At 41.6% G+C, this 27,782-nt stretch overlaps 1 protein-coding gene across 1 annotated transcript in view; it reads left to right on the top strand.

Annotated features, from left to right (window-relative positions):
• The first annotated feature begins 19,154 nt into the window (after nt 1-19,154).
• Nucleotides 19,155-27,782, top strand: part of sema3c (sema domain, immunoglobulin domain (Ig), short basic domain, secreted, (semaphorin) 3C) — a 41,983-nt gene continuing 33,355 nt past the window's right edge. The window contains exons 1-2 of the mRNA XM_056367628.1: nt 19,155-19,352; nt 23,787-23,960. Coding sequence (XP_056223603.1) covers nt 23,825-23,960 — 136 coding nt within the window. The 5' untranslated portion in view covers nt 19,155-19,352; nt 23,787-23,824. The remainder of the gene's footprint in view (nt 19,353-23,786; nt 23,961-27,782) is intronic.

Genomic DNA, 27,782 nt, shown 5'->3' with positions numbered 1-27,782 from the left:
TCACTAGGTGGCAGCATTTCCAAACCCGACTGTCTGTTGGCTCCTCAGTCATGTTATGAGTCATGGTTTGTTATGGGTTTGTGCAGATAATGTGAAGAATAATGTCTCCAAAGGGACTTAAAGTAACAGTACAGCATGTAATCATAATAATCTGAGTCCACGTTGTGCATATGTGGGTGCTGTAAAACTTCATTAAGAGCTCTTGAACTCATTACAATATATTTGTTATGCTGACACGAAGAAGAGCAACAACGTGGCATTTGATTCCTTTTTTTCCTTCTCATTTCTGGGCTGTGTTTGTTTTTGAGGTGGTTTAATTGGAGCTGAATCCCGTCAACGCTGGAATGTGTCTCTCCTGGTGGAAATATTTCATGATGACCTCTCGCTGAACACCCAGTTGTTTTAACTGGAGCTTATCAGCTGCATATGCTTTTTTTCCCCCCACAGCTGTCAGACATCTTTTCAGGCTTCAAATCCCTCTCCACTGTCAGAAAGAGACGGATGAGACATCACAATGTGTCACGTATATACACGCTGTCTCTGCAGCAAATTAAACAACTCAATACCTTAACCATGTGGTTTATAATGGGCTGCACGGCAACCTGCCATAATGGATTTTTCCTCTGTGTTTCCGTCAGATGATTTGCAGTATAACTTGGCGCCTTCCCCGCAGATATTATGAGAAAATATTCAGGATCTCAATCTCGGGCATCAAACACAGCAGCCACACCATTAAAAACATTCCTCTGGCGAAAATCAGCAACAGCCCATACATGGCAGACTCGCTTCCTTTGAAGATCCTCTGACACGAAATGTTCGTGCGGAAAAATGTAGCTTTTATACGGAAACAAGGCCTTTTTTTTATTAGGGCAAATCACTGTCATTACAAGTAAGAATGAAACACAGAATGAAGGCTGTGACTCAAGAACTCCAGATGTAAGATCTGCAGTTTGGGAGGTGATTTATGAGGCTGCAGCCGCAAACAGGGTGAGGTCAGCATGTTACCCGTCAGTCAGTGTCATACCAGTGTCTTGAGTGGGTGATTTTGCAGTTTTCTTGCATTGCTAACAGTAGAATCGGGATTTAAATAATATTATCTTAAGGTTATGGATTTTGCATTATAGCAGTTCATCAGTTGAAACCACAACTCTAGAAACAAGTTATGGTCATTCTTGCAGCCCTGTTATTCTAATGTGGCTAATGTGGCGTGTATAATAGTAGCTGAGCCTAGCAGAGAGATGCTGCCAGCAGTGGGGATGGATGGATGGACAGAGGTGGGATGGGTTGTGAGGGAGTGGAATATCTCGCTGTGTCAGAGAGCCAATTACACAGTGCAGCTTGCTCAAAACAGCCTCCCGCTCTCTCCGGCCTCCAGGAATCAACACAGTATTTCACCAAAATATCACAACAGCTGGGAGACTGGGTCGGGACGAATCCCAAAAGCAAGTATGAAAAAGAAGAAAACAGTCTTGTGTGGACTGTTTTTGTCCTGCTACATCTGGAATCAGGATTCCAATTGTCAATGTTTTTTGTCAATATCTTGTTTATTTATCTCATTCAAATCAATTCTCACAATAATTCCAGGTCTGAGATCCTTTTCAAGCTTTCCCACCACATGAATTTGTTGGGAATAACAGAGTTTTTGATAAGCCGATGGGAGAAAGTTGGCAGGCCGTGGGACGCAGGATAATGCCCTCGTACCCTCGTACCCTCCCTAATGCTTATCGGACATTGTCATGAGGAGGTGCAGGATTCACATGGGAGTTGTGGTATGCTGTGTTCCGGCGCAGCTCCTGGGGTCTGTAATTTGATTTGGCTTGGTGCCGCCCAGCCACAGGTGGAGCGGCCTCTGGCGGTCCATGAGAGCCTGATAATGACCGTGTATGAGTGATTGATAACGCTGCTGTGTGTGGACGATGTCCTCGGTGAGATTATGTCAGTGTCTTATCTCAAAGACTCTGAAGATCTTTGTTCATTTAGAGCACATGATCATTCAATCAGTCAACATGAGGATGATTTTAAAACTGCACTTATCAGAATTTTCATTTATTTTCATTGACAATGGGTTAAATGACACGTGTGTAATATGAAAGTGGTAATTCATAGTGAAAAAACCCACAGAGAGTTTACATTTAATTCTGCAGTTGCCTCAGCTCTTCGTAGCCTTTTGGCCCCTTTTAGCTCATTATTTTGTTTTCATGTCCCGCAACTTTACTGTTTTGGTGTTTTTGAAAATATACGTGTATGTATAAATGTACAGAAGCCGAGTAAAGCCATACTCGCAACTGTTTTGCAAACAGCATTGTACCCACTTGGCAGAGAGCCAGGACAGCAGTAAATTCACATTTTAACTCGTCACTGTTATAAGAAATGTTGGCCATGACTAATGGCATTTTCCATCTCATGTTCCCCACATAGTTCTTTGACTTGTTATTTATTGAGGACATATAGGATTAACAGGCAAGTTAACGACAGAAAAATGACGACAGTTCATATTCTAACTGTGATGTGCTTCAGATGTGTTGTGTGTGTGTGTGTGTGTGTGTGTGTGTGTGTGTGTGTGTGTGTGTGTGTGTGTGTCTGTGTGTGTGTGTGTCTGTGTGTGTGTGTGTGTTGTCTAGCTGCAGATTCAGTCAAATATCCTCCTGTCAGGCTCAAATACAAGGCTTGCTAATGAAATGTAATGGCAGATGGGGACGAGAGTAAGATTTTAAATCACTGTAGTTCAAAGTTTCTTTGACCCCAACCACCCTGTAACTGAAAGACTGATGATGATCCTCAACACTGCATCATATAACCACTAAGCCATTTTATTCCTTATTCCTTGTAACAGAATCCTTGTGTGTTAGCCCCGTTGGCCACATTAACAGGCATGCTTTTGATATAAACCATCATATAAAGTTTCATAGCTCTCTAATATTCAGAATTGTGGGCTGCAGAAAATCCATAGCCAGAATTCCTCCTAATATAGCTCTGCAAATTTGCAAACTTATCCTTGCAGTGATTTCAGATCTAAGTGTGGGCCAAAGATAGACCCTGGCGGGACTCCGTGGAACCAGACCCTGCCTGTTTGAGTAATGAGTAAACAGCCAAGGCTTGAGAGCTGGACTCGTGGGTATAATCCGCCATGTAAACACAGTGAAACATTTGATTTCCTCTTTAGAAAACGAATGTTTGTTGATACTCGGCCTCGCTTCCGTTGATCTCCATCATCAATGGTAAGTGATATAGCAACAGCAGGTGGCTGAGAGTCACACACTTGCCTGTAAATGAATTCAACTCAACACACCTCGGTTCTCTGGCACATTTCCCTGTTTAGACAAGAATTAATCATTAAGTGACTCTGAGGACCATCGGTCTGCCAGGTTTGTTTTAACTGTAGCCATCTTAGTTTGCTCATAATGGACACTGTGCTTCAGCATCGGCACACTCAGGAAACAAAGCGTCACAATGGGGAATAGCAGTGTTTGTTTCTCAAAGAGCAAATCTTGAAATGCAGCGTGTTTGCCTGTGTGTGTGTTTGTGTAAGGACTCCAGCTCTGGCCATATCAGCAGACACCGCCTGCCTGCCCCTTGATGTGTTTGGTGTCAAACTGACTGTGAAGAAGTGCAGGGGGCCCCTGGGAGTCGTAACCGTTAACTCACACTTTGCTTACACTCTCATTTCTCCACACAGTCTGATTTGTATATCATCTGTACACACTCTTGAGATGTAATAAAATGTGCTGGCAAACATCTCTGTCCTCACCTTGGAATTCAACTGCTAAGATACAGTTATTCTTTACTTCCACTACCTGCATCATCCAGACTCTCTTTTGTCGTTTTGTTTACCTCTATAGAAAAAGAAATATATGTTTATGAGATATAAATGATAAGAAAACAAAGACGACAGAGATTCATTGCCCTCCAGTTGCAGTTTACAACAGTCTGATTTGCAGAAACAGATGTGTGTAGTCACAAAGCGGCTCTGCAGATGCTTTCACTTTGGAAGTTGGACAGTAAAACTACGCTCACCACACAGCAGACTCCGTTCCAAACTCAAATCTACTGAACTTTTAACATCAGTGTCACAGCGAGTGAACGGGTGGGATCATTCTCCTAGAAGAGATCCATATTTGATGTTTAATGAGCTGAGGGATGATTTGCTTTGCTTGCGGGCACTCCTTTGTTAAAAAATAAACAAAAAAACACAAGCACGTGATAAAATTCCTCCAGCGTTATCGTCTCCCACAAAAGCCCTCCAACTTTACCGAGGAAATCCTTGTCTGGTTGAGGTGCCAGGGCTGACCAGAGTCACATAGTAGGTTTTAAAGATCCTGCTGAGTCCAGAACGCACGAAATACCGGTAAATGCTTCTCATCTGCGTTTCATTGGCCAAGAATGCTTTACATATAATCAAACACAAAAACAACAAAACCATACTGCTTATATTAGCCGACTGAATAATCAACATAAATTTGATGGTTGGCTTTTAGCATTGACCTCAAAGAGTATGTACTTCATTTACATTCTTTTACAGTGAGCTTCAATATTGCTCATGGCTGGCTCTGTATGGCCAAGAGCAATGTTTTGAGAGCTATGCAAAAATGTGCAATCAATACTGATACGCCAATACAGCTGCTATGGTATGTAAAATAATTGTGCAAGCAGGAACCGATCAAAGGTACCTTTTAATTGATCAACCTCTATAAAATATACCATAATCAATTTCAGCAAGTTAACATTTGACAGTGTGGATGTCTGGTTTACTTTTGGGACAAAGGTAAGCAAATATCTATCTATCTATCTATGTGATGTGTTCTCCTGAATGTGGACATACACCAAAGTGACCGCTCTCCTGCTGTAAGGACAGACCCACTTGTGGCAGACAGATGTCCAACCCAATCTAGTATTGAGACAAAGATGTCTGCGCCCCCCCAAGAACACAGGTTCATGCTGGCCTAATCAATCAAAGCCATGAATGGGAATTACCTGCAACTATTCCTGATCCTTCACTCAAGCTAATTAGCACTATTCATCTACTTGGGATGGAGACGGTCCCATGGCGCTCACAGGGTGGAACTAATTAAACATCTCGGCTCTATATGGCCCCTCGTCGCTGCCCTCCTCCTCTTTTACTTAAAGCCTGGGACACTCTCTGGGGGTTGGGCGGAGCAGTTCTTTTGGTCTGCAGACGTGTACTGGGTTTGATTATTGATCCGGACCTGAAGTCATCCCCCCGCTTGAATGTTTAGAAGTCTGTAGGGGGTCACCCTGCAGAGGTAATCAAGAAAATGGGGAATGACAGGTCACAGACCTCACTGTAATTGAATTGTTGCGAGGCAGACGAAACGACAAACAACTCAAAGTGATAAAGAGAGAGAGGACGAGCTGGTCAGAGTGAGCTGATGTTTCCGTACTTTAATGGTTTGTCTTCCATCGTCATGCAACGATTGATGCTGAATTTGAAAATTGAGGGGTTGATGGATGATGGAGCATTTTGTGGACATACGTTTGTCTGGGTATGCGTTTGTTTGTTCCTAAAAGATAAATGATCTGAACCTTTAATTTTGCCTCTTGTTCACATGTGTTTATAATCCTTGTGATGGCCTGATTGTTTGGCGTAATGAGCCTCTTCCTTATGACGAAGCACAGGCTGACCTTCGATACAGCAGCAGACCCCCTCCTCCCCAAATGAGAATGAAGTCATAGCTTTATCCTCCTTCTACAATATAATGTTCTCTCCATGCAATTCCAGTTTTAAGTTTATAAGGTATTACAGGTATTACACTCAGCAATGCGAGGGATTCGAATCAGAACTAATAAGAAAAGTGGAAAATTGGAGTTACGCTCAGTGGCTAAAAATGGTGCATTACCTTCAAGCTGCAGTACCACTCTGGCAGAGGAAACAAGCGAACTCCTGGCTGTAATGGAAAAAATAGTTACCACTCAAAAAGAAACAGTAGATCCTGCTGCTGGATCTATCAATTTCCCAGAAGATAGTGTGTGACTTTTTGAAAGCACTATAAATTACCTTACATCAGAACTGAGATTCTTCTTTCTTATCTAAACTGATAGTATATGACTGAAAAAAGGGAACAGGCTTGGCAATGTTTCAGTTTTTGAGGTTATTTAAAAGCACTGCCCAGTTCCAGCAAGCCAAGCAGTGACGATAATTAAAGGCAGCAGTTACTCAGATGACACTGTCTTACTACTAATCCTGAGCATATTGATTAAACCGTCTGAGCCTCCGTCATTGTGTCACTCAGGGTTTGATTGGACTGGCCTTTAGAGGCCTGCAGACTGAAATGAAGGCACAAATAAATAACACGCACTGAAGCAAGCAGCCACGTTAATAAAGACTGTCAGCCACCTGCATGACTTCATTCAGCTCAGACGGCACATCCTATAGTTTATGTTGCCTTCCTGACATCACTCCAGCTCCCGAAAGGTAAGAAACTTCTCAGTCAGTAACAGATAACAGATTTCAACAACACTCAGAGTCTACAGCCATGCTAGCACCTTTATTCTTAGGCACAGCGGAGCTTTGAGCCAAATGCTAACATATGCATGCTAAAATGCTAACAGTGACAATGTTAACATACTGGTGTTTAGCAGATGTAGTGTTTATCATGTTCACCATCTTAGATTAGCATGTTAGCATACTAAAAACTGCTAATTTGCACTCAGTAGACTTGTTGTTTCGCAGATATTTGGTCATTAACCAAAGTATTGGACAAACAGAAACTGGCACTGGATGAAAAGTCAGGGGATCACCAAAGTTATTGCAGTTCATTGTGAGAGTGACGTGAATGTGTGTCCTGAAATTCATCCAATAGTCATTGAGACATTTCCCTGATTTAAAGACAAATTTCAACCTCATGGTGTCACTGGAGGAAAAGTCAGAGGATCACCAGAGTCATGAGGATTCATCCTCTAGGGAGCACAAATGTCTGTACAAAATTTCATCCATCCAATAGTTATTGAGATGTTTCACTCCGGATGTGGTGGACCTACCAACCAAGTGACATTGCAGTACCAAGAGCGATGTAGTGCATCCACAAGTTAATTGATTTTTGGCCACATGGAGGCACCGGAACAAGATCAAACATCTTTTTTTTTTTGGCAAATGTGTTACCAAACACTCGCCCACATATACTCTACACTTTACACACTTTAAACCAAGGAACAGATATCAAACAGGTCAACCCAAGAAGAAATTAAATGAACAAAGCACAGCGCATTTTCAATTTGCGATCTCACTTTAAGCAAATGTTACGTTTCAGCACTTTCAGCTAATGCAGTGTCTGCAGGGTGTATATGTAACTGCTCACTGTTAAAAACATCATCCATCAAGATGAGTAACAGCAGGGCCAATCGTGGCTCTTTAAAATGAATTAAAGCTAATTGAATTCTACTCCGCCGATGACAGAACGCTTTCAGACGTTGATTTATCTTATGATTAGTCATGCTCGTCAGTTGACCCCCGACCTCAGGAAGCATATAAAACAGCAAGGAAGTTTACACAAGCCCCAATTTATAAGTGATGGGTGACACAGGGCCAATATACCCTCCCTGTTTCTGCCATCCAGGCACTCTAATCTGATAAATGGGCCTTTGTTTCACATGAATTTATACATTGTGTGCACGTAGCTCTCCGTAATACATAGACATGTATGCTGAGTCTATCTATTTATTCAGTAGTTATTGAGTATATGACATTAATAATCATGTGAAGCCATAAAAAGTGATCTATTTTTCCCAGCTGGTAAATTTCACGTTCTTGTTATCTAGAAATGGAATTTGTTGTTGAAAATAATTTCTGAGATTAATAAAGAGGAAAAGCAAAACTAAAATATTATTATACTGTGGAAAACAAGCCACAATCTTTGGAAGGATAGTGTATCTGGCAACATATTGTGTTTAGAGTGAAGCCTCATTGTGCTTCCAGTGTAAAAACAGCTGTATGAGATCAGCTTTTATGCAGTAATGACACAGATAACACATTGTTAAATTCAACATCTGCTGCATACAAAACTGTCTTCCACCCATCCTTAAAGCTGCAAAACAAGATATTAGCAGTTGATGGATTTGTGAGTGAAAGTGGGCACTTTTTGATGTTTCCAAAAAAGGTTTTAGTGGAAGGGCAAGAGTGCAGCGGTGCCTTTTTTGAGCTGTGCATTCACAGAGTGGTGGGTCTGTTTAGTGTTCACTAAATAATAAAAAGGAGCTGCTGTGCACCAGGAGTTACAAGGCCAGGTCGTACTGAAACCATGACCTACAAGCTGAGACATAATTCGAACCCTTTCTTCTACTATATGCTTCCTTCCACAGGTGACTGGGTTTGGTGGGTGTCAGCGGGCCAGTTGGAAAGGGGTGAGTAGCGGGTGAAGGTGAATGGAAGAAAGCAAGCAGCTCCTCTGGGGCCGAATAATTCAAGGTAGGTATCTGGGAACTGAAGGTTCATGGTGAGTGGTTGCCAGGATTGTGGCTCCGTAGAGAAGTCTTAGGTGTCTCAAAGGGTTTGCAGTCACCTTCCAGTTCTAACTCATGGGAGCTGACATCATGCATCTGTGTCTAATGCCAGGGTCGGGTAAGGGATACAGCTTGACCCTTGACCTTTGGTGAAATTCAGCCATTCGTCATGCACCACTGGCTCAGGGGCTCCGGCTCCTGGCACATCTGTTCATAATGCAGGTAGTGTGTGGGGGCCGCTACTTCCGTGAATCCGAACAATCTGCTGATGTATATAATTTGATGGCAGTTGAGCCATGTGCTTCCAGAGAGACCCTGGCTCTCAGCCTAATGAGGCTGTGTATCCATTGAGTTCTTGCCACTCTGAGACAGACGGCGCTCACCTCTGAACTTTGCAAAAGAATCTTGACTCGATGTGTTGAGAGATAGCTGAAAATGCCAATATAGGAGGGAAGGTTATTTTAGCGCGCTGATGCTCAAAGCATCCATCCATCCTCACACTTCAAACAATGCCATGATTGTTGCAAAGTGTCCCATTTAGCTGTCCGCTGGTGTTTAAAATGATTGCGAGAAGGAGCCTTTAGGGAAGTTCAGGTGTTTACATTGTCTAAGATAGATGACGTTAGCTCCCTTTACCTTAAACACTCTGCACACGTTACTTTTTGTTTGGATTTCTATAATGCCAGACGTTTCACAGTGCTGGTCGCAGAACAGAAAAATGTTCCCAAGGCACTCTTTGGCAGCTCAAGGGAAGAAATTATATTAAAAAACCTTTATTCAGTTGGGCATATTGGTCAAAACGCCAATGAGTGTTGACCCCACAAATAGTTTCTCCGCCTCCTATTTGGAGCCCTGATGAAGACCCTGTGAGATCAGAACCAATTGACATTTTTACCAATATGCCTCACTAAAGAAAGGCTTTTAGTAAATTGTATTGGACTGGATGACACGTTAAGGTTTTACTGTTATGTTGCGAGTGTCTTTTCAGAGAGATTTTTCAGGGAGTCAGTGAACATGTGAAGTCTATCAGTCACTCCAGCTACCAGTTGAAGTTTGAAAATAAAAATATCTGGGGGTGTAAAGTTAGAAAGAAGTGAACTTACCAGACAGGCTAGCGGTTAAAGCTACTTTAGCTAATACTAGCATAACACACTTGACTCTCCAACCAAACTATCAGCGTTATAGTTGCATTGTGGGTAATGTAGGCACAAAGAAGAATTCATGGAATAAAAAAAGACTATCTCTGGTTGTGCTGCATTCATTGTCCGTAGTGATTCTGAGTGTTACAGGAGTGCAGTGCTAAATTGGCGGAGTACTCTTTTAAGTTTCCCTGGACTCGTTCATCGCTGTGTTTTGACTTGTCCAGGGGAGTTTGCAGCAACAGCAGAAAATCTGCATCTTCTCCATTTCTCAACTCGGTCAGAGAGGTCAACCTGTGATTGGCACTGGGTCGGTGATGGACAGGTGACCTCCGACCTTTAATGAAAGCTCAATCGGACAATCATGGCCGTTCTGAATTGACACTGACATGATCTCCTTAAAGCCGGGAACACCCATGGAATATATATTACCATCTACCGCATTGAACACAGTGGCAACTATTGAGTGACCTTGTTGCTTTGAGCCGATGCAGAGAAAAAGCCGAGCCCCCGCTTACCTGATTGAAATTCCTGTGGAGGAGCTGCACGGAGATCTGAAGTCACAGCACTGATCCACAGTGACAGACAAATTACAGGAATTCAGATGAAGATAAAAAACAAATATCAGTCCCCCCTCAAGCAGACTTTTATCTCTGTCTCCATCCTAGACTATCTGCCTAAGTCATGTAAATTATGATAAATGGCTCTTGGGTGGAATGTGCTTGTTTCAAAAGGCTTTTTTTTGTTTCCTTTTTTGATGATTTTCTCCAATTGGTATGTTAAATCTCATCAGTATCAATCACTGATTAGATCTACAGCGTCAAAGTAATCACTGTCGATCTTATCACACTTGGCCAAATCAGGCACACTGCTGATCTGAGAGTTTAACTGGAGGTTAAACCAACATGTTCCTGACATGACGGGGCACAAAATCAACTAAATTTCCTATCAGCTGATTCAGCTCAGAGCATTTTTTTACTTTGGTACATATTAGTTTATGATAAGATTTACCCAACTTGCCAGTCTTTTAGGTTCACTTGTTCTTTTTCCACTCAAGATGCAAGCACATTTTATATCCCGAACAATTTACAATTGTAGGATGCATGTACAACAGTGTTGTCATTGTGAAAAAAGAAAAAGATGGACACAGTGACAATTCAGGGAAATGAGGGATGAAATTCAATAAAATGCAGCAGACGGCACAGTAACGAGATGGGAACTGGCATGGCAAGTTAATGAGCTGTAGCTGACGGGCCAAAATGGATTTGCCTCCGTGATGACGATGATGTTGAACGAGAATGCAAAGCTGGGTGGGTGGGAGTATCTTGGGTGTAGCATAATGTACCATCTTTTCTGCTCGGTCTTCAAGCCTGTCTTTGTCTCGCTGGCATGCTCATCATTAGAATAACTTATTTAGCTGATAGCATCTGCTGAGTGGCTGTGTGTTTGCGCTGTGAATAGTCTTTCCCTATAAGGAGCACAGAAGGATATAGACACACACACATGAAAAATGTGTGTTAAAATAATCTACTTTTTGGTGGCTTTTTAAAAGATGTGATGTTAGTTAACAGGAGTAAAAAGAGGAATGAGCTCCCTAATTTATATACAAGTTATATTTACATGTATATGTACTCTTTGGTGAAAGGCAGCAGTTGGATATCACTAATAACCTTCTGGAGACAGTGTGACTAGTCAGCTAGCAATTGATAATTGCTGATAATTATCCATTTTTCTAACACTGCATTGCCTTTACCCTTTTGTTCCCTGCTCTTGTGCTCACTTCCAGCCATGCACCCTCATTCCCATTTATATATATTTTTTTGGTATGCAGTTATGCAAGCAAATGTGGACCAAAACAGCTACCATGAGAGAGGTTATAACCCTATTGTCTCTCTCTCGAGTTTGCAGAAAATTGCAAGTCAAAAGTCAGTCAGGTTGAAGTCTACACTCAGACGTGCATGAGGCAAAATCTATTAAGGAGAAACAAATGCACTTGCCAGCTATATTGAAATCAAAAGGGGTGCAAACACACCTTTATCTTTTATTACCAGACAGCTCACTTGTACTGAATTTTGAATAAATGCATACAGTAGTAGAGAGAACTCCTACTAACCATCTGCTTCATTGGTTTTGTCTCAAGCCAACCTTGGCAGAAACATTTCAGAGCATCACAGTAGCCAGACTTATCACTGACCTGTCGGACCTATCATTTTCCTGATTCTAAAGTTTTTCACTGATTTTGACTTCCTCCCATCTGCTCAGGAAATCGTAAAAGGCCTCACTATCTATCTTGACATAGGTTCATCTCCTCAGTCTGGATTAATCTACATCATCAGCTTGCGTGGACCAGATGTTCTCAAGACCTCCCTTACAGCCTTTTCTCATGACGGCCCTCATCCTCACATCCAGCTGCACGACTGCCGCAGTAGCTATCACAAACATCAGATACTCAACAACCTGGAATGGTATCCAACACGGTCATTCTTCCAAATCCCCCATTTTCTCTGGCCACTATCTCTGTCGCCACTGCATACCAGCGAGAGAGCCCCCACCCCCCCACCCCCCATCTCAGTGGCCAGCAGCTCTCCCAAAACCTATCATTCTTACAAGCTCTCCACCCTCCAGCGAGTCCATTATTCCAGGATCCGCTTCCAGGACTCTCCTCCCAGCAGCTGTCATTCGCCCCGAGTCCAACCGCTCGTTCCAAAATCGGAGTCCCTTGAGCCGCTCGTTTCATCATGTCTAATGCCAAAGTGATCAGCCTATCTACTCTGTGAGCCAAACATCCACATACCCAGCACTGGTCTCCCAGCACTTACTCTGTTTCAATTTTTCTAAAAGATCCCTGCTACCCAGGCGCGTTTGTTTTGTTAATCATTTGAACGGAGTCCAGCCCTTATGAAAAGCTATTTTGAAAAGAAAAAAAAGAAAAAGCAGCTATGTTTCATGATTCAACTAATGCTGCCTCGTGCAACAGTGGCTTAATCTAACAATATCTTATTTTATTTAGCATTGAACAATAGATCTTCTCATGGTCTGAGTACATTTCTCATATAAACTATTTTATCAGCTTTCTTATTTAGCTTTCTGACAAAGCGTGAAAAACAAGAAGATACGGTAGTCAGTCCCAATTTAAATGAAACCCATTAACCTTGGGTAAGTCATCCGTTGAGTGTATTTATTATAAAAGACCCTGTGCCTTATTTTTAAACTCCAGGCAAGATCAAAAGGTTTCCTGAAAACACCATGATGCAGATATGAAAAAGTGACATTTAGATTCGAATAAGTCCAAGTCAATCAAGCCTTTGAACAAAGAGATGTGGAATACAAAACATAGACTATGTGTGGAGAAAACCTTTCTTTCCTTTTTTTTTACTTGGAAGCCACCTAAGGGGAATCCTGAACCTAGATTCAAGAGGTTGTATGTAATCTTTTGGAAGTAATCTGCCTGATCTCTAAAGACGGATAGGAGTGATTTAAAGCATTACAATGTCCGTATCAGGAAATCAGAGGCATGCATGAAGAAATGATCACCACAGAGCATTGCTATGTCTCGATACAGAGCTTTTGATATCTGGAAAATTGCTTAGAGAGCAGTAAACAACACATAAATCCAACTGGAGGCTTGTAAAGCTGCCTCTGAAAACCACAACTACTGTAACAGTGGTTGTTTTTTTTTTTTACGTGTAAGTTCATTAAGTTTATTAATCACACTAATAAACCTGTGGATGTGGATGGCGGTGCTGACTATTAAATCTATTAAGATCTTAAGTGTTAAACTCCATCCTACTGTGGAGCTCAGTACGGCAGCTACACTAGAAGCAGGAAGTGGGATAAATCATATCCAGATTCCATTAGTTCCCCTGTGGAAGTTAATGCCTCAAGGAGGGAACTTTTAATTTGATTTATTATTTCCCCCCACCCACTGTGATGGAAGTGTGGAGGGCAGGAAATGATGTGCAGGGATGGGAGAGGAGACACACATGAGGAATCGCTGGTATAGTATGTCAGGTAGAACAGGGACAGATGGGCATCCTCCACTCTGGCCATTTTCTAACCCTGACACTCGATTTCCTTCATTTCTGCTTAACACAGAGGCACTGTTCAACAAGAGCGTGTGATGGCGCTTCAGTAACTCCCTCACCAGTCAGCTGATTTATCATATCATATTTATTTATCCTGCATATTTTGGATGATTTGATTAATATCTGTGCTTCATTTAGCATTGAAATGGCTGTGTCTGAAATCACTCCCAGTCAACTATACAGTGTGGTGCACTGTCTATACTGTCTGTCATTTTATCTTAAATGATTTTATCTCTTGAGGGTGAAATTTCTTGCACGTTACTATGCGATATTTATTGTTTGGTTTCTTGTTTGCTTTGGTTTAAATGGGGATTTTGTGAACATGTGCTCCACCAGGTGCTGCCAATGTTTGCAGATTGTCCAGATTAGCAGATGTTCGCAATCTGGACTGTACCAACAGGGAGTGAAGGAGGGGGGAAGAGTATTGGGTTTTTTTCTTTGTATTTTGTTTTTCCCTCCAGCGCTGGTGAAAGTAACTCTTGGCTGAATGTAATGTTGTAGAAGTATCGTACATTTAAAGGAGCTATTAGTAAGTTTTGCTATTACTACATAGCCAACGTTAGCATTAACACCTGTTTACTTAACAGTCTTGCCAAGAGATTCAGTCACCGTTGCATTACAAGACAAGAGGTTAGTATACGCCAAACACACGCTACTTCTTCAGGGAGTCGGTATCGGAAAGTGATGAGACGGTCCAGGGCTAGCTGGTTAGCATGCTAACTTCAGTAGAAGAAAAGAAACAACAGGGTTGCTTTCCAACGTCGGAGACAGCTCTTGGCAAGTAAACGAATGAAGTTTGATGCGGACGTTTCCTTTAGGATGGTAAGTAAACAGCTGTTAATGCTAACGTTGGCTACGTTGCTAACTGACTTAGCAGCTTCAGTTGTTTTGTCTCCCCCTTGCTTAGATGTAGCTGGTTTTGACTGTGAGATATTTAAAGCTGTTGTTTGATTGAGCAGGGTTTTTTATGTGTAGACAGGGGAGTATCCTCTTTGTCTATTGGGTTTTCCTGTTTAAGCAATTGTGGCTTTTTGTGTCATGTGCATATAGTAATACTGGAAAATGGTAAAAATACAGTCTCTGAATCACTGCTGTTGTTGTAGTTTTTGTTGTTGGGGCTCCAAGCCTCTCGGAAATTCATCAATTGGGTTTCGATGCATAGCTAACCGAGTGACAGCATGTGGGTCTGGGTGTGTTTTTAGCTTTGGAAAATTAGTTGGAACAAAAATTAGTCATTGGACAAATGAGTCACTTTAATAGCTCACCAATTGTTAGCTTTCTTTAGCTCATCACCAGCTTGTCTGTCCTCTCCTTAATCCTTTTTCTCTGTGTTGGACCTTCTGTTTTGTCTTTGGCGTGAGACTGTGCACCACTGATGTCCTTCTCTTATGGAAATGACCCTCTCACAGAGAAAGTCACATTCCATCTCACTTTTCAGCACCAGTCAGTCCACATTACAGAGCAGGGACGACCCCAGCGGCACAGACTCCATCACTGCCCAGCGCTGAACTTGCACAATAATGTATGGATTCCAGCTGACGCCTTGACACTGTGAAAGAGGTGCAGGGAGATTTCTCTCAAGCTGTTTTGACACAGAGCGTGACTCTGGCAGAATTCCTCACCTTTTTTGCCGGGGTGGCTAAACCTCTCGATTAATCTCGCGGAGTGGGCTGTTGAAAGTGAAGGGCGCTGCCTATTCCTGTTTAGCATTTATCAGATTTGCCCTTTGGTGATGGCAGCTAATTAGCGATCACATTATTCATGTCTCTGCCGTTTTGTTTTTCCTCACTTTCGCGGGCTTACAGAAGTGTCGGCCACGAGTATACACTGGCTGCGCAGATGGAATGAACATATGTAAAAGCAGAACAGCTGCCCTGATGGGAAAATATAATCTGCTTTTATTTCTAGAAGAAATATGTGCTGCAGACAAACCATTGAATTTACGGTTCAATCATGCATCAGGCTGGAAAATGACACTCTGCTTGTCTCATTATCAACACGCTAATTCAGATGTCTTTCTGTATTGCACTTTATCACTGTGCAAGATGCCTGTCAGCCAATCCATTAAACTCCAACAGAATAGATCTGCCGACACTGAGAAATGGACTTTTGAGTGAAGAAGGAGACCAGTTTTGAAATTGAAAATATTTGTATTCATAGACTATTGATTTTTTTTTTCAATGAGGGAGGGGTAGATGGAATAGGAATTTCTAAAAAAGAGTACTTTTATGTTATAAAATATGTGTAGAGGGGATATTTTGTCAGTAATTTATCAAGAAAAACTACAACATTCACTTCTTAAATGTAAATATTATCCATTTTTCTCCTCACCTTGTGTTCTAGTTATTGATGATGCATATTTTCAGCTATTCTCTGACATTTTTAAACTAAATGACGAAGCACTAAAGCAGAAAAATAGCAAACAGATAACAGATAATGAAAATAACCATTAGTCATGATAACCAAAGCTTTAAATGACTGTGATCATTTGCTCACCATTTCTGGGCGCTTACGCAGAAGAAAAAAATTGGCTGTTTGAAAGCTAAGAACCATGAAAACCACAGTAAAACTTTGGTTATGGTCAACTTTTCTTGGCGACCAAATGTGAGCTTTCGTGGTTGTTGAGCTTCATGGGAAATAGACAGATTTCCTGTATTTGGTCAATCACGTTTCTCACAGACTCCAGGAGGAAAGAGCAGAATCATAAAATAAATGTGAGCAGTGACCTAAAGTAAAATATTACTGCAGCGGTGACAGTATATTAGTATGTTACAGTCCAGTGATCAGACAGTGTCTTACCAGGTGCGTACATTTGCATGAGGTATGGCGAGCATGACGGGAGGGGCCTCCACTGACCTTGGCCTGCGCATTTAACATCAGTGTGACAAATGCGTAACATCTGCAGTGCTAACAAGGCTGTTCAAAGGTGTGTGGCACTGCAGCTCAGATGTTGCATGACCAGACTTTTTCTGACCTGAGATTATCATTTTTCAAATTAAGCTGAAGAACATTTCACCACACCATCTTTTATCTTTTTTTTTTTCTTTTTTTTTTGAGGATTTTTTAATAACTTACTGTAAGACATAGTCGCTTTATAATCATGGCTCCTTTCAGACGTTACACCTGTCCGGCGTTTGTTAGGCTCGCCACGCTCATTAAGTTAATTTACAACTAAAGCTCTGTCATGAGGATAGTAAAGGATACGCCTCGTCTCTATTTAGCGCTCACCCACCTCTTTACATTCTTCTTCTTCTCCACCAATGACAAGCATGCCATCGGGCCCAATGAAAAACCTGCATCGCTCTAGTGGGCCATCCTGACACTTTAATTGGAGAGGCGTAAATCAGGCTCCATTGTCAAGGAGAGGAGTAATTATTTCCTCCTGTCTGAGCCACCAGTGATCCCCTCTTTCTTTCCCTATATTACTTTCTGTCTCTGTCAGGCGTTTCACACACTCTCCTTCCCTTTCTTTTCTTTCCTGAGGTGTGATTTAACAAGAAGCTTTTACTTTTACCTCAAAGCCAAAGTGCTAACGTGTAAAATCCTTCACATCCTGGCTCATACCTGCAGTGAACTGACATGTGACACTCAAGCCCAGGAGTAACACAAATGCATCCATTCATGAAAATGCAAACAGAGCATAATTTCTCTCTCTGGAGCTCAGTACGGAAATAGAGTTAAATCAAAGGCATCGGGGTAATACATACTGTAGCATTCACTTATCCAGCCAAGCCAAGTCGTTCTAGACTCCTGACTCCTCTGGTTTGGGCTTGTGTTTGAAGCTGCATGTCTGTATTGGAAGAAGCGTTTGTGTTGATGCAGGTTTGGCTTAGACACTCACCATAGCTCCTTGTGCTGAGCAAGCTTTACCCAGTGAGCCCATTTAAAGCAAATCATTTCTCAAAAGGGCTGAACATTATATCTGCACGTCAGGTTTGCATGCTCCCGGTTTGAAATGGAGTGTACTCCTCTCACCAAAACCACATCCACATCTTTTTTCATGTCTGACCACATCGGATGAAGAATGTCCTGTATGTTATTACTTTACTTTACTATCATCCATCCTGATGATGAAATTCATCACTTCTGAGCCAAGACTATACTCAAGGAGGACATCTGAATATACTGAATGATAAGGGCAGGAATGCATGCTATGCAAAAGGAGAACAATTTTTTTAAGCCATGCTGGCTGCATGGCTAAATGGATGGATTGACGAGACATTTGATACATTCATTGTGCACAGAGGATGAACCCTCGCTCACTTTGGTTTTTTCCTTTAAAATTTCCCATCCCTATTTGTCCGAATAACATGGTGATCCCTTGACTTTTCCTGTACAGCCACCATGAGATTAACATTTGTGATTTTGAGAAAAGCCTATCAATAACCTTTGAATAGATTGTCATGAAATTTGATGGACATTTGTGTCCCCCTTAGGATGAATTATATTAGCTTTGGTGACTTTAGTTTTGCAGGTATTTGGTCTAACACCAATTTCATTTCAATCTACCTCAGCTGTACTTTGAGTTTAGTGCTAATTAGCTAATTTTACCTTGCTAACACCACAGGTTTTGCATTGCACTGCTTTAACAATACAAAATATCATTTGTAAAAAATAAAAGAAAATGTTGATGCAGAAGATCCAGATCCATTATTCTCCTTTGCCAAAACCTGATACCTATATTACCCATAATGCAATTTGACCACTGACATTTCAGTTCGAGATTTTGTTATGCTAGCAGCGGCTAATGCAGCCTCTATCCTGCAGCAAAGATGAGGAGCAGGCTCGAGAGGCCTGGTGAACTCACTTCTTTCTGACCACACCCCAGACTCAACCACACTTGTAGTCATCTTCAGCCCCAAACCCTTTTCACATATGCAGTAGTACACCCCCCATGTTGATGTTAGCATTTAGCTTGCTCAAACAGTGCAGGGATACAGAGCAGCTAGCATTGCTGCAGACTCTTGGTCTTATTTTAACCATTTCCAGCTTGAAACTCAATATGTGAGCTGTAATTTCATTGCATAGTTTAATGCAGCCTGTCTACAGCAATTACTTACAAGCTGATTCATTATACTTAATTAGCAGATGAAAAAAGAAATTAATGGAAAATAGTCTGATTTGATTCATATCATGGAATGAAAACTAGTATATACTAGATATTTTTCGAGTGGCTATTTAATCATCCACACATTAAAACCAGCCTCGGTCCTGAATGTGTTTGACCTTTCAGGCTTCACCCTCTCCCTCTCTCTGTGTGAGGTACGAGTCCACCACCTCTTATGTTTGGAGCTGTACATGTTAAAGTGATCTGTTTGCTGTCTAGTTAACAGAGGGAGGGAGAGAGGACGATCATGTAGGGGAGGGGAGGGGGGAGGAGAAGGGGGACTTGACTGGAGAGTGTGTAATAGGACACCAGCCCTCTCTGTCTTTTCGCTCTCCTCCCTCTCTCCTCTCCTCTCTCCTGTGCTCACTCTCTCTCTCTCTCTCTCTCTCCCTCAGTCAAGCCTGCTCTGTGAGCACTTAGATGGAATAGCAGCGTTTTTTCCTCTTTGGTGTCACTGGAGGAGACTGGAAACAAGGTGTTTTTATAGAGGGGAATAAATAAGACCCAGGTCTGGTGTGGTACCTGGCTTCTTCAAGCGGGACCAACACTGAAGCAAGCTCCTGAAAGGTGAGTCCAGGACCGGGGGCTGATCTTAATCCAGTCTCTATGAGAAGCAGGGTTTACCTGCTGTGCTGTGTCGTACCGGACTGTACTGAGGCAGGATGCAGGGAGGAGGTGGTAGGCTTGAGGCTAACAGGTGCAGAGTCCCACCAGTGAGAATTGGTTTGGATAGCTGAAGTAAACTGTTTACTTGCTTCTCCTTAAAAATCTTGTGTTATATTGCATTAGACTACTGTGTCATGCTTTATTTCCCTCATGTGCTTTGGTTGTAGTGTCTATTTCAAATACACTAAATTTCCAGAATGTGAGTCATGACTTTTTGGCCACTGCTGAAGCTGATAAAAACTTTGTGTTTGTGAAAATGTTGTGATTGTTTTGAATGGCTTTTGGTTCGGTTAACATTTTTACATAACTTATTTCCTTTAAGCTTCAACCAACCTTTGCCTCTTACTATAAAACACTAAATAATGTTAAGAGGATTGTCCAGCATCACAGGGTTTGAATGCTGTAATCACAAGATTCACATGTTGTTTCATGAGTCTGTCTAAAGTTACTTGAAATACACACTTGCTAGGCGTGTGAGTGAAGGAACGTGTGGCTGTAACGGAGCCACTGACAACTGAATGACAGGGTGTGGTGTGAACACACACCGTCCTGTTAGAGCTGGGGCAGAGAACAAGTTGTTTACCGTTTTGGTCTTCTAATTCTTGTTCTCCAGTCAAGGAAGAATTAGACCTAAATACTTAATAATTTAATCAATCAAACCTAAATCCAAATAGAAGGACTTTCTCCCTCAATTTCCTGTAGCTAAATTGTGTTTAAAGCATTAACAGGAGCAGATGGGAGATAATCAATCACAGACCCAGTTGAAAAATGAAAGGAAAAAAACAATGATTTGCTTTATGGAGTTTTCTTCTTTTATCAATATTAGTTTTTGAGCAGTTCCTCTGAAAAAGTGAGATGGAAAACTCATTAGGCTGTCAGCCAAGGAATGCACAATAAACACAATTATCATTACACCCCACTGGAAATATAACTCTCCACTCGCTCAGGCTGACCTCCTTTTGTGGAGAGGCATTTAATTGCCGTCGCAGAGATTCCTGGCAGACTCAGGGCTGGAATTTCTGGACTTTGAAGAGCTCGACGAAATTAATTGAAGTATTTATTATTTTTTGTTCGTGGCTACAAACTGTAAAGCACCTTTCTACTGGGGAGACCCATTAATCCAGAGGAGAACTATAGTGAGTGAGATCATGAGAGAGAGAGAGAGAGAGAGAGGTGGTGAGCACATTCATGACTTTAGTGCGGCGATCATCAAAGAAATGGAGGTGGAAGTGTCTAAACCTGATCTGGTGGGATGTCATAAGGTGCTCAAGGTGACTAACTGCCCTCGCGATGAGTTCAGCAGCTGTGAGACCAACATTTCCATGCCAGAGCCTCTCCCTGGGAGATCACTCTGAGCATGCAGGGAGGGGATGGTCAACAGTTTCAAGGGGCTGAGTCATTTAAATTATTCAAATTTTATCAGAATGTCGAAATGGGAGAATTCTGCTAATCCTAGGATTACATTCAATTCATTTTTCTTAAATGTCCAATTGTAATGCTTTTAAAATCCTTGCTTTCTACAATATTTGCACGACCGCTACAGCCTGGTTTAGGTTAGGGGAAATATAGTGGTAATGCCAATTAAACTAGAGGTATAAATTGTGGTTAAGACTAGTCAACAAACACATTTGGTTAAGTGTAGTGAAAGACTGTGGTTAAAGTGAAATAATGTGACACGCATTACGGTCAGTCAACTTCCCAAAGCTCCACACCCTTACTTGTTGCCTCACGATAAAAGAAAGGCACTGATCCGTGGCATTGGATGCAAACTGTGGCATGTGGAACTGAAGATCAAGGAAGTAATATTTATTTCTTGAGGTCTTGTTTTCTGTTGATATTCCACAGACCTCAGCGTTTTACACTGGAACTAATTTGTGTCAAAGAAAATGTGGACTTAAGACTTGACTGCTGTGAGGCTTGACTTAGTTAAGCGAAGATTAAAGCGAAATTCTGAAACAATAAAAGAAAGAAAAGAAAAGAAAAATAAGACGATGATAACAGGACAAGGGCTGACCCTTGGGACAGGGCTAAAGCGGCAGGCGCCCATGCTGAGGGAGGTTCTGGGGGAGGGTGTGTGTGTGTGTGTGTGTGTGTGTGTGTGTGTGTGTGTGTGTGTGTGTGTGTGTGTGTGTGTGTGTGTGTGTGTGTGTGGATGATGCATCGGCAGAGGGGCTGCAGTACAGCGGCCGGGGCCGTCTGCTTAAAACCCCATGCTGTTTTTATTTCTCCCCCCACAGAGATCCCGTTCCTCTGCAGTCCTCCATATGTTCTTCTTCTTACACCTGAACAGTAGAATTTCAACTCAGCTGTATATCAGTCATGCTTCACTCCACCACACACACCCATATCTCAACCTATTTGTACACTACACCCCAAACTGAAATTTTCATAGCAATCACGCAGCTTTCTTATCTGTGGTCCATCAATTTTTCATCGCACATCCATAAGCCATGAGAGCAGGGGATCCAACCTCTTGTAAAAGCAATGTTTTCTTTTTGCATTTAAAAGGGTCTTTTTTTATATATATATATCTCTAGTGCAATGTGAATTTGTGCAACTCAGGTAGAGTAACAGCCAGTTTGGGTGGTTAAAACAGCCGAGTCTCTCTCCAGCAGTGGAGTTTTGCACTGCAGGAGTTCGCGCCCCGCAGGCAGTACAGTACCTGCCTCGATCAATAATTGAGCTTCTCTTGTCCTGTTACGGAAAAGGAACAAGAGGAGGCAGAGGGGAGCATTTCTCCGGCAGCTCTTTTGTGAAGATTTAACTCATCCATATTTAAGAGAGGGTGAGGTACATCTGCAAAGATATAACAAGTGATGGGATTTAACTGACATGTTGTGCTCTCATCTGGGTCTTCATTCAGGGCAGTTTGGGCAACGCTTTACTTTATACCTCAGCATCTCTGGACTTGTCAGACTGATGGTGTGACTACAAATATCAGTCATGTGTTGTTTTCTGTGTGTTATTTCTGTCCTCAAGCAAAGTTCATGACCCTCATATCAGTGGAGTAAATATCAAAGACACTGTCATTAACTTGAAACTGCTGAGTCCCAGTGAGCACTGGTTTCAGCGATTTACTGAATAGAATCAATATTAAAGCCACTACGTGTATAATTTGTAAGACATTATAGCATCTTTTAAAGTTAGTCTTTTTCGTTGTAGAAAAATGACACAATCTTGAATGAGCCTATTTGTCACTTTCACCACTTTCATGTCCTTGCGTGTAGTGATGTCTGCCATAGTGTCTTTGCTGATACCACCACTGGGGGGCTTTAACTGGGCTAAGTGACAGTTGTGTCTATATACATAATATATACAGTATATAATACATATATTGTCTGTATGTATACCACTTGTATCACCCGAACCCGAGCGCTACTGAGCTTTTTAGCATCTTTCAGCTCCTTGTTTTGCCTTTACTTTGGCTGCTTTGGATGATCATAAAAAAAAGATTATAAAGTGATGAACACTTTATAACCTTTTTTTTTATGATCATCAGGTCAGAATTTTTATTTATCCATTGCTGTACTTATGAAAGTATTTGGTCTAAAACCCATCTGCCTCAGCTACACTTTGAGTTTAGTGCTAATGAGCAAATTCCAACATGCTAATTCCACCAATTTAGCATTGCACTGCTTTAACAATGCAAAATTGCAAATAGCTGTTTTTAGCGCTCATAAACTCACTATATGCTAAATCTGCCCAACACCAAACAGTAAGCAGGCCTCGTGGCGAGCACTGGTGAACATAGTGGAGCATTTAGCCGCTAAAGAGTCAGATATTTCCTTCAGGAAATAATAAAGACCAAACCAGAGCTAAAAGGAGAGCGACTATTTGACTTTTATTCACCAGGCGTCAAGAAACATTACTCTGAATGAATGATAATGTTGCTCTGTATGTGTCGTATGTGTAGATAAGCAACTGTTAAGTCATGTCAGGTTTTATAATGTGGTGATAAGTCATTGGCAATGTGTTTATAGCTTGTTCCTCTGCCAAAAATTCAATTAATATTGCTATAAATGATTATATACTGATATTTCAACATGTAGAACTGGCCGTGTCATCTAGCAAAAGAAAAAAACTTTACTCTCAGTTTTTAACCCAGACTTCCTTTGAGGTGTTTTGGGTAGATTTCTTTTACAGAAGCTCTTCTGGTACACAAGCACTGATGTGTTTTACATTAGCAGAAATGGAAGTTTGTTTGGAAAACACTGAAGATTTAACAGGGATTGGAAGGGAATGGGAGAATAGGCAACTTCCAATGGTATGACTTACAAGACTGAGGGAAAGTTAAACTCAAAACCTCTGATTTTTCTCTCCAACTCCCTCCAACAGGCAGCGGTGACTGGTTTTAGTTCCTGAGCGGTGCAGTCATGGGCAGGCCGGAGGGGTTGGCCAGGCCACCTCTGGTGTCAGCTGTGGCACTTTCCCTCCTGGCTCTCTCTCTCCTCTCCGCCGGGGCCTCCAGCCTCCCACAGCCTCTGCCAAGAGTCTTCCTTTCCTTCGAAGGTAAGAAGAAATAAAAAAACATGCTTCCCCCCCGAAACAAATGTAAAACATCAATTTGGCCTTTGTCCACTTGTTGTGTTTTGCTGCAGATGTAAAGATGTTGCACTGATGCCATGTGTTTAGTGCGTTAATGCTAAACAAATGGTTGATAATCAAGGCTAGCCAGGGGCTACATCATTATGGAATAGAATACGGCTTACCTAGACTTTACAGATCTTATGCAATTATGCTGTTTTTTTGGATCAGATCCATCTTTGACAGTTTGAACCTCAGGCCTTGAAGCTCTGTTCTTGGACAATCCTTGTCCATCTATTGCCCTGCTGTGTGTAAGCAAAAAGTCAAAGCTCTGCAGGAGGTGGCACTGCTTGTCAGAACTACCCTGAATCTGTTCTTAGTTAAACTTTAATCACACTACTCTGTAGTGAAGGCCTGTGGGTATTGTTGCTGCCTCTGGTTTTGATTCTCTTGTTTTATTTAATTTCTTTGACATAGATTATTTTATGAATTTTTGATGTTCCCTTGAAATGTGTGTATTGGGTTGAGCGTGTGTGTGTGTGTGTGTGTGTGTGTCTGTGTGTGTGTGTGTGTGTGTTTGTGTGTGTATGTGTGGTCCAGGTATTACTCATGTTGTGGGGACCTTAATTACACAGTCACATTATGAGGACTTGTCTTACTTATGGGGACAAAAAGCAAGTTGCCATAACATAAATAATTAAATTCAAGTAGTTACAAGTTTTAAAGTTAGGATAAAGTTAGGTTTAGGTTGAAGTTAGGGTTAGGAAAGTAGTAGTCATGGTTAAGTGTGTGTGTGTGTGCATGCTTGCCTGAGTCAATGTGGATGAGCTGGTTGATCACTTATGCCCCATGCAGTGTGAGCGGAGCTGTAACCTTTTTGCAGTGGCTGGATAGTGTGCAGGGGCTGACGGAGACGTTTGATCACCTTTCACTACCTCTCACTGTGGATTAGGCAGCTACAGAGCAGCTGAGGCTGTCCATCAGTAAGGTTTCTCCATTCAGACAGTTAGAGAAGTCTTACAACATGAGGCTGAAGCAGCTGTACTTTTGTTGTTTTCTTTTTTTCTTTCATTCTCAGGCTGTGACTAAATTTGCCGTACTTGTGCCACGTATTCTCCCAGTTTGGGCTCATTCTTTCCCTCTTTGCCTCGGTGTCATTTCTCTTCTGTCTTTCTTTCTCTTTCTTTGATTATTGTTTCATTCCATATTTCTGAACCAGCCTGCTGTCATGAGGCAGTCTGTTTATGCTCTGCACACTGTGTGAGTTGTTAAATATGACAGCTCAGGAAAAGAAAGAGGCCAAAACGAATGACTGGACACAAGGAAAACCCAACCCACCATCACTATCTTTGGTTTTGACCACTCCAGTCACATTATTCACTCACTTCTCGCTCCTCAGTGTTTCCAAATAGCCATCTTATAAGGTCAAAGGTGGCCGTGCTGAAAATGAGCCAATCCCTGTAATCCTGGAACGCTCCATTCCCTTTCTGAGTGTGGATTAGATTTGATTTGTGTTACTTACTGTAAGCGTGTACGGCCTCAGGGAGGACCATAAAAGGAGAGTTTGAATGCTGGCCACTAATTCTTTAACAAACTCTGGACTTTATTCTTAATGAGAGTTTGTCTGTATGATGAGGTAAATGTGTGTGTTTTAATGTGCTGTAAATACCTTGAGTTGCATTTAGGTGAATTTATGAGTAAATAAGAATAAAGACGACGAGTTTTGAAGTGGAACGAAGTTTATTCGAAAGCTAAACAGCCAGCTTCAGGTGTGAATTTACATTCCAGCTTTGATTTAGCACTTGATATTAAAACTTCAGGGAGCTATGAGCAGATGCACCTTTATTTTTTGAGTTAGAAATCATTTTTGAACTGAGGAGGATGAGGATCATAACTCCCTCTGGCTGCAGGAGAGAGTTCGGCATGGGTGAGCACCAGATGTAAGGAGACTCTTAAGGCCTAAGGCGGAGGCTCGTTTCTCCTATAAACACTGTTGTTCACCAGGGGAAGAATTCAGGGAGTTTGGGCTCCATCCAAAGCAGCTAGAAAGACAAATGAAGAGTCATGGAAGAAGGCTGGAAGAGTGGCGTCCCAGAGGGGGAAGAACGCGCAGGTGTTTTGGCACCTGCTGGGTGGCCAAAAGGTTAGTCCTTGAGTCTGGATTCTTCTGCCACCAGATGTGAAAACCTGTTAATTATTATGAGCTGGAATTAACTAAACCAAGAAAATAAACTAGCGAGTGAGACGCTTGTGTTGTACATAGATCAGGACGCTTGAATATCCTCCACCTTTTCCTTCTTGTGTCACAGCTGAAATCCAATCCGGGGGTAAGGCAGGTTCATGGGACTCCCAGTGTAGCCCCCCGTCCTGCAGAGAAGTTGCTGTCTCTGACATTCCTCTCTCCCTCACTCTGCTTACTCTCGTGTTCTCGAGGCGAACGCAGCCAGGCCACAATTAAAACCGCATAATAAACAGTGAAAAATGCAACTAACCCAAATAATAAACTCTCCAGCAGTGCCTTTCTCTTCCGTGCCTCGGATAATAAACTCAGGCCCCCTTCCTCACAGCAAAACTATGTAGGGATACCCAGTGTGATAGAAGATAATGACAACTCAACATTTATTTTGGCCAGTTTCATGGCATGTTTGATGCATTTGCTGCTAAGAGGGAGGCTGAGTATACAGAGCACAAGTAGTATGCAATTGTGAACACAAATGGGTTTTTTTTTTCAGAAATGAACTGTCAGATAAATTTCAAATATTTTGTCCGGCTTTTCAGAAACTAAAAAGTTTATTGCCCACACTTCTGTGGAAAACAGTCTTGAAAGTCTAGACTGATGTAGTTGGTATAACAGATGTGGTCTCATCGTAACACAATTAAAAATTATGGTTGACATATTGTTTTTTTTTTTATTTTATTACAATGAAATTACAGCACAGCCTGGCTTGTTTTGAACATTGAACAGCCCTTCAGCTTTGGGGCTGTAACATGAATTTTTCTTTAAAAAAAAAATGAATGAAATGAATTTGAATGAACTGATGAATCATTTCAGTTAGTTCAGATGCAGATAATCCACTTGAACTAATCCTAAACTACATTGTAGGGATGATGCCTCCTGCTTCTCTTGAGTGACAAGCTAACGTTACTGTAAAGTGTGAAGTGTATTTCATGAAGTCAGTAAACAGCTTTACCTTTTATCCAATGATTTTACTTTCTATAGTGTCAAATATAAAATGCTATCACTCATTACTTTGTTGATGATTTGGTTTCGTTCTGTTCTGCGGCTCGCTAGTTTCCTCCATGGCGCGTTAGCAAAGAGTGCGACAATAGCCGTAGCACATGCAATCGGTCAGCTGGAATATGGACTTCAAATTTTGAGTAAAAGTGGCAGCTCTAGTCCAAATGCATCATTACCATCTCTTCACATTTAGGACACTTAGCAGCCATTTTGTCAGGTACTAATTTTAAACAATCTTTCAGAACTATGGCGGCTGCAAATTTAACTTGTTTGGTTGCATCCAAAATGTGTCTGTCTTATTAACTACCGAAGGCTGTTAATAAAGTTTTTCGTGAAATTTGTAGTTTTGTCTTGGGTTAAATATTCACTGATGTTAATGAAAAAGTTGACCAATTTCAGACCATTAGTTTTAGGCAAAGTTCTTGTAGAGCTGCCTGCCGTAAAATAATGGGGATGAAAAAAAGTTTATATTCCTTATAGTATGGGTTTTGGAAAATGTATTGGTACTGAAAGACTGATATATCAATGCCCAACCCTAGTATGGATCCGCAGCTTAAAAGCTTTAGCTA

Source organism: Seriola aureovittata, chromosome 22 (assembly GCF_021018895.1).
Source record: "Seriola aureovittata isolate HTS-2021-v1 ecotype China chromosome 22, ASM2101889v1, whole genome shotgun sequence".
NCBI lineage: Eukaryota > Metazoa > Chordata > Actinopteri > Carangiformes > Carangidae > Seriola > Seriola aureovittata.
The sequence above is the reverse complement of the archived record's forward strand: the minus strand, read 5'-3'. Positions and strand labels throughout refer to the sequence as shown.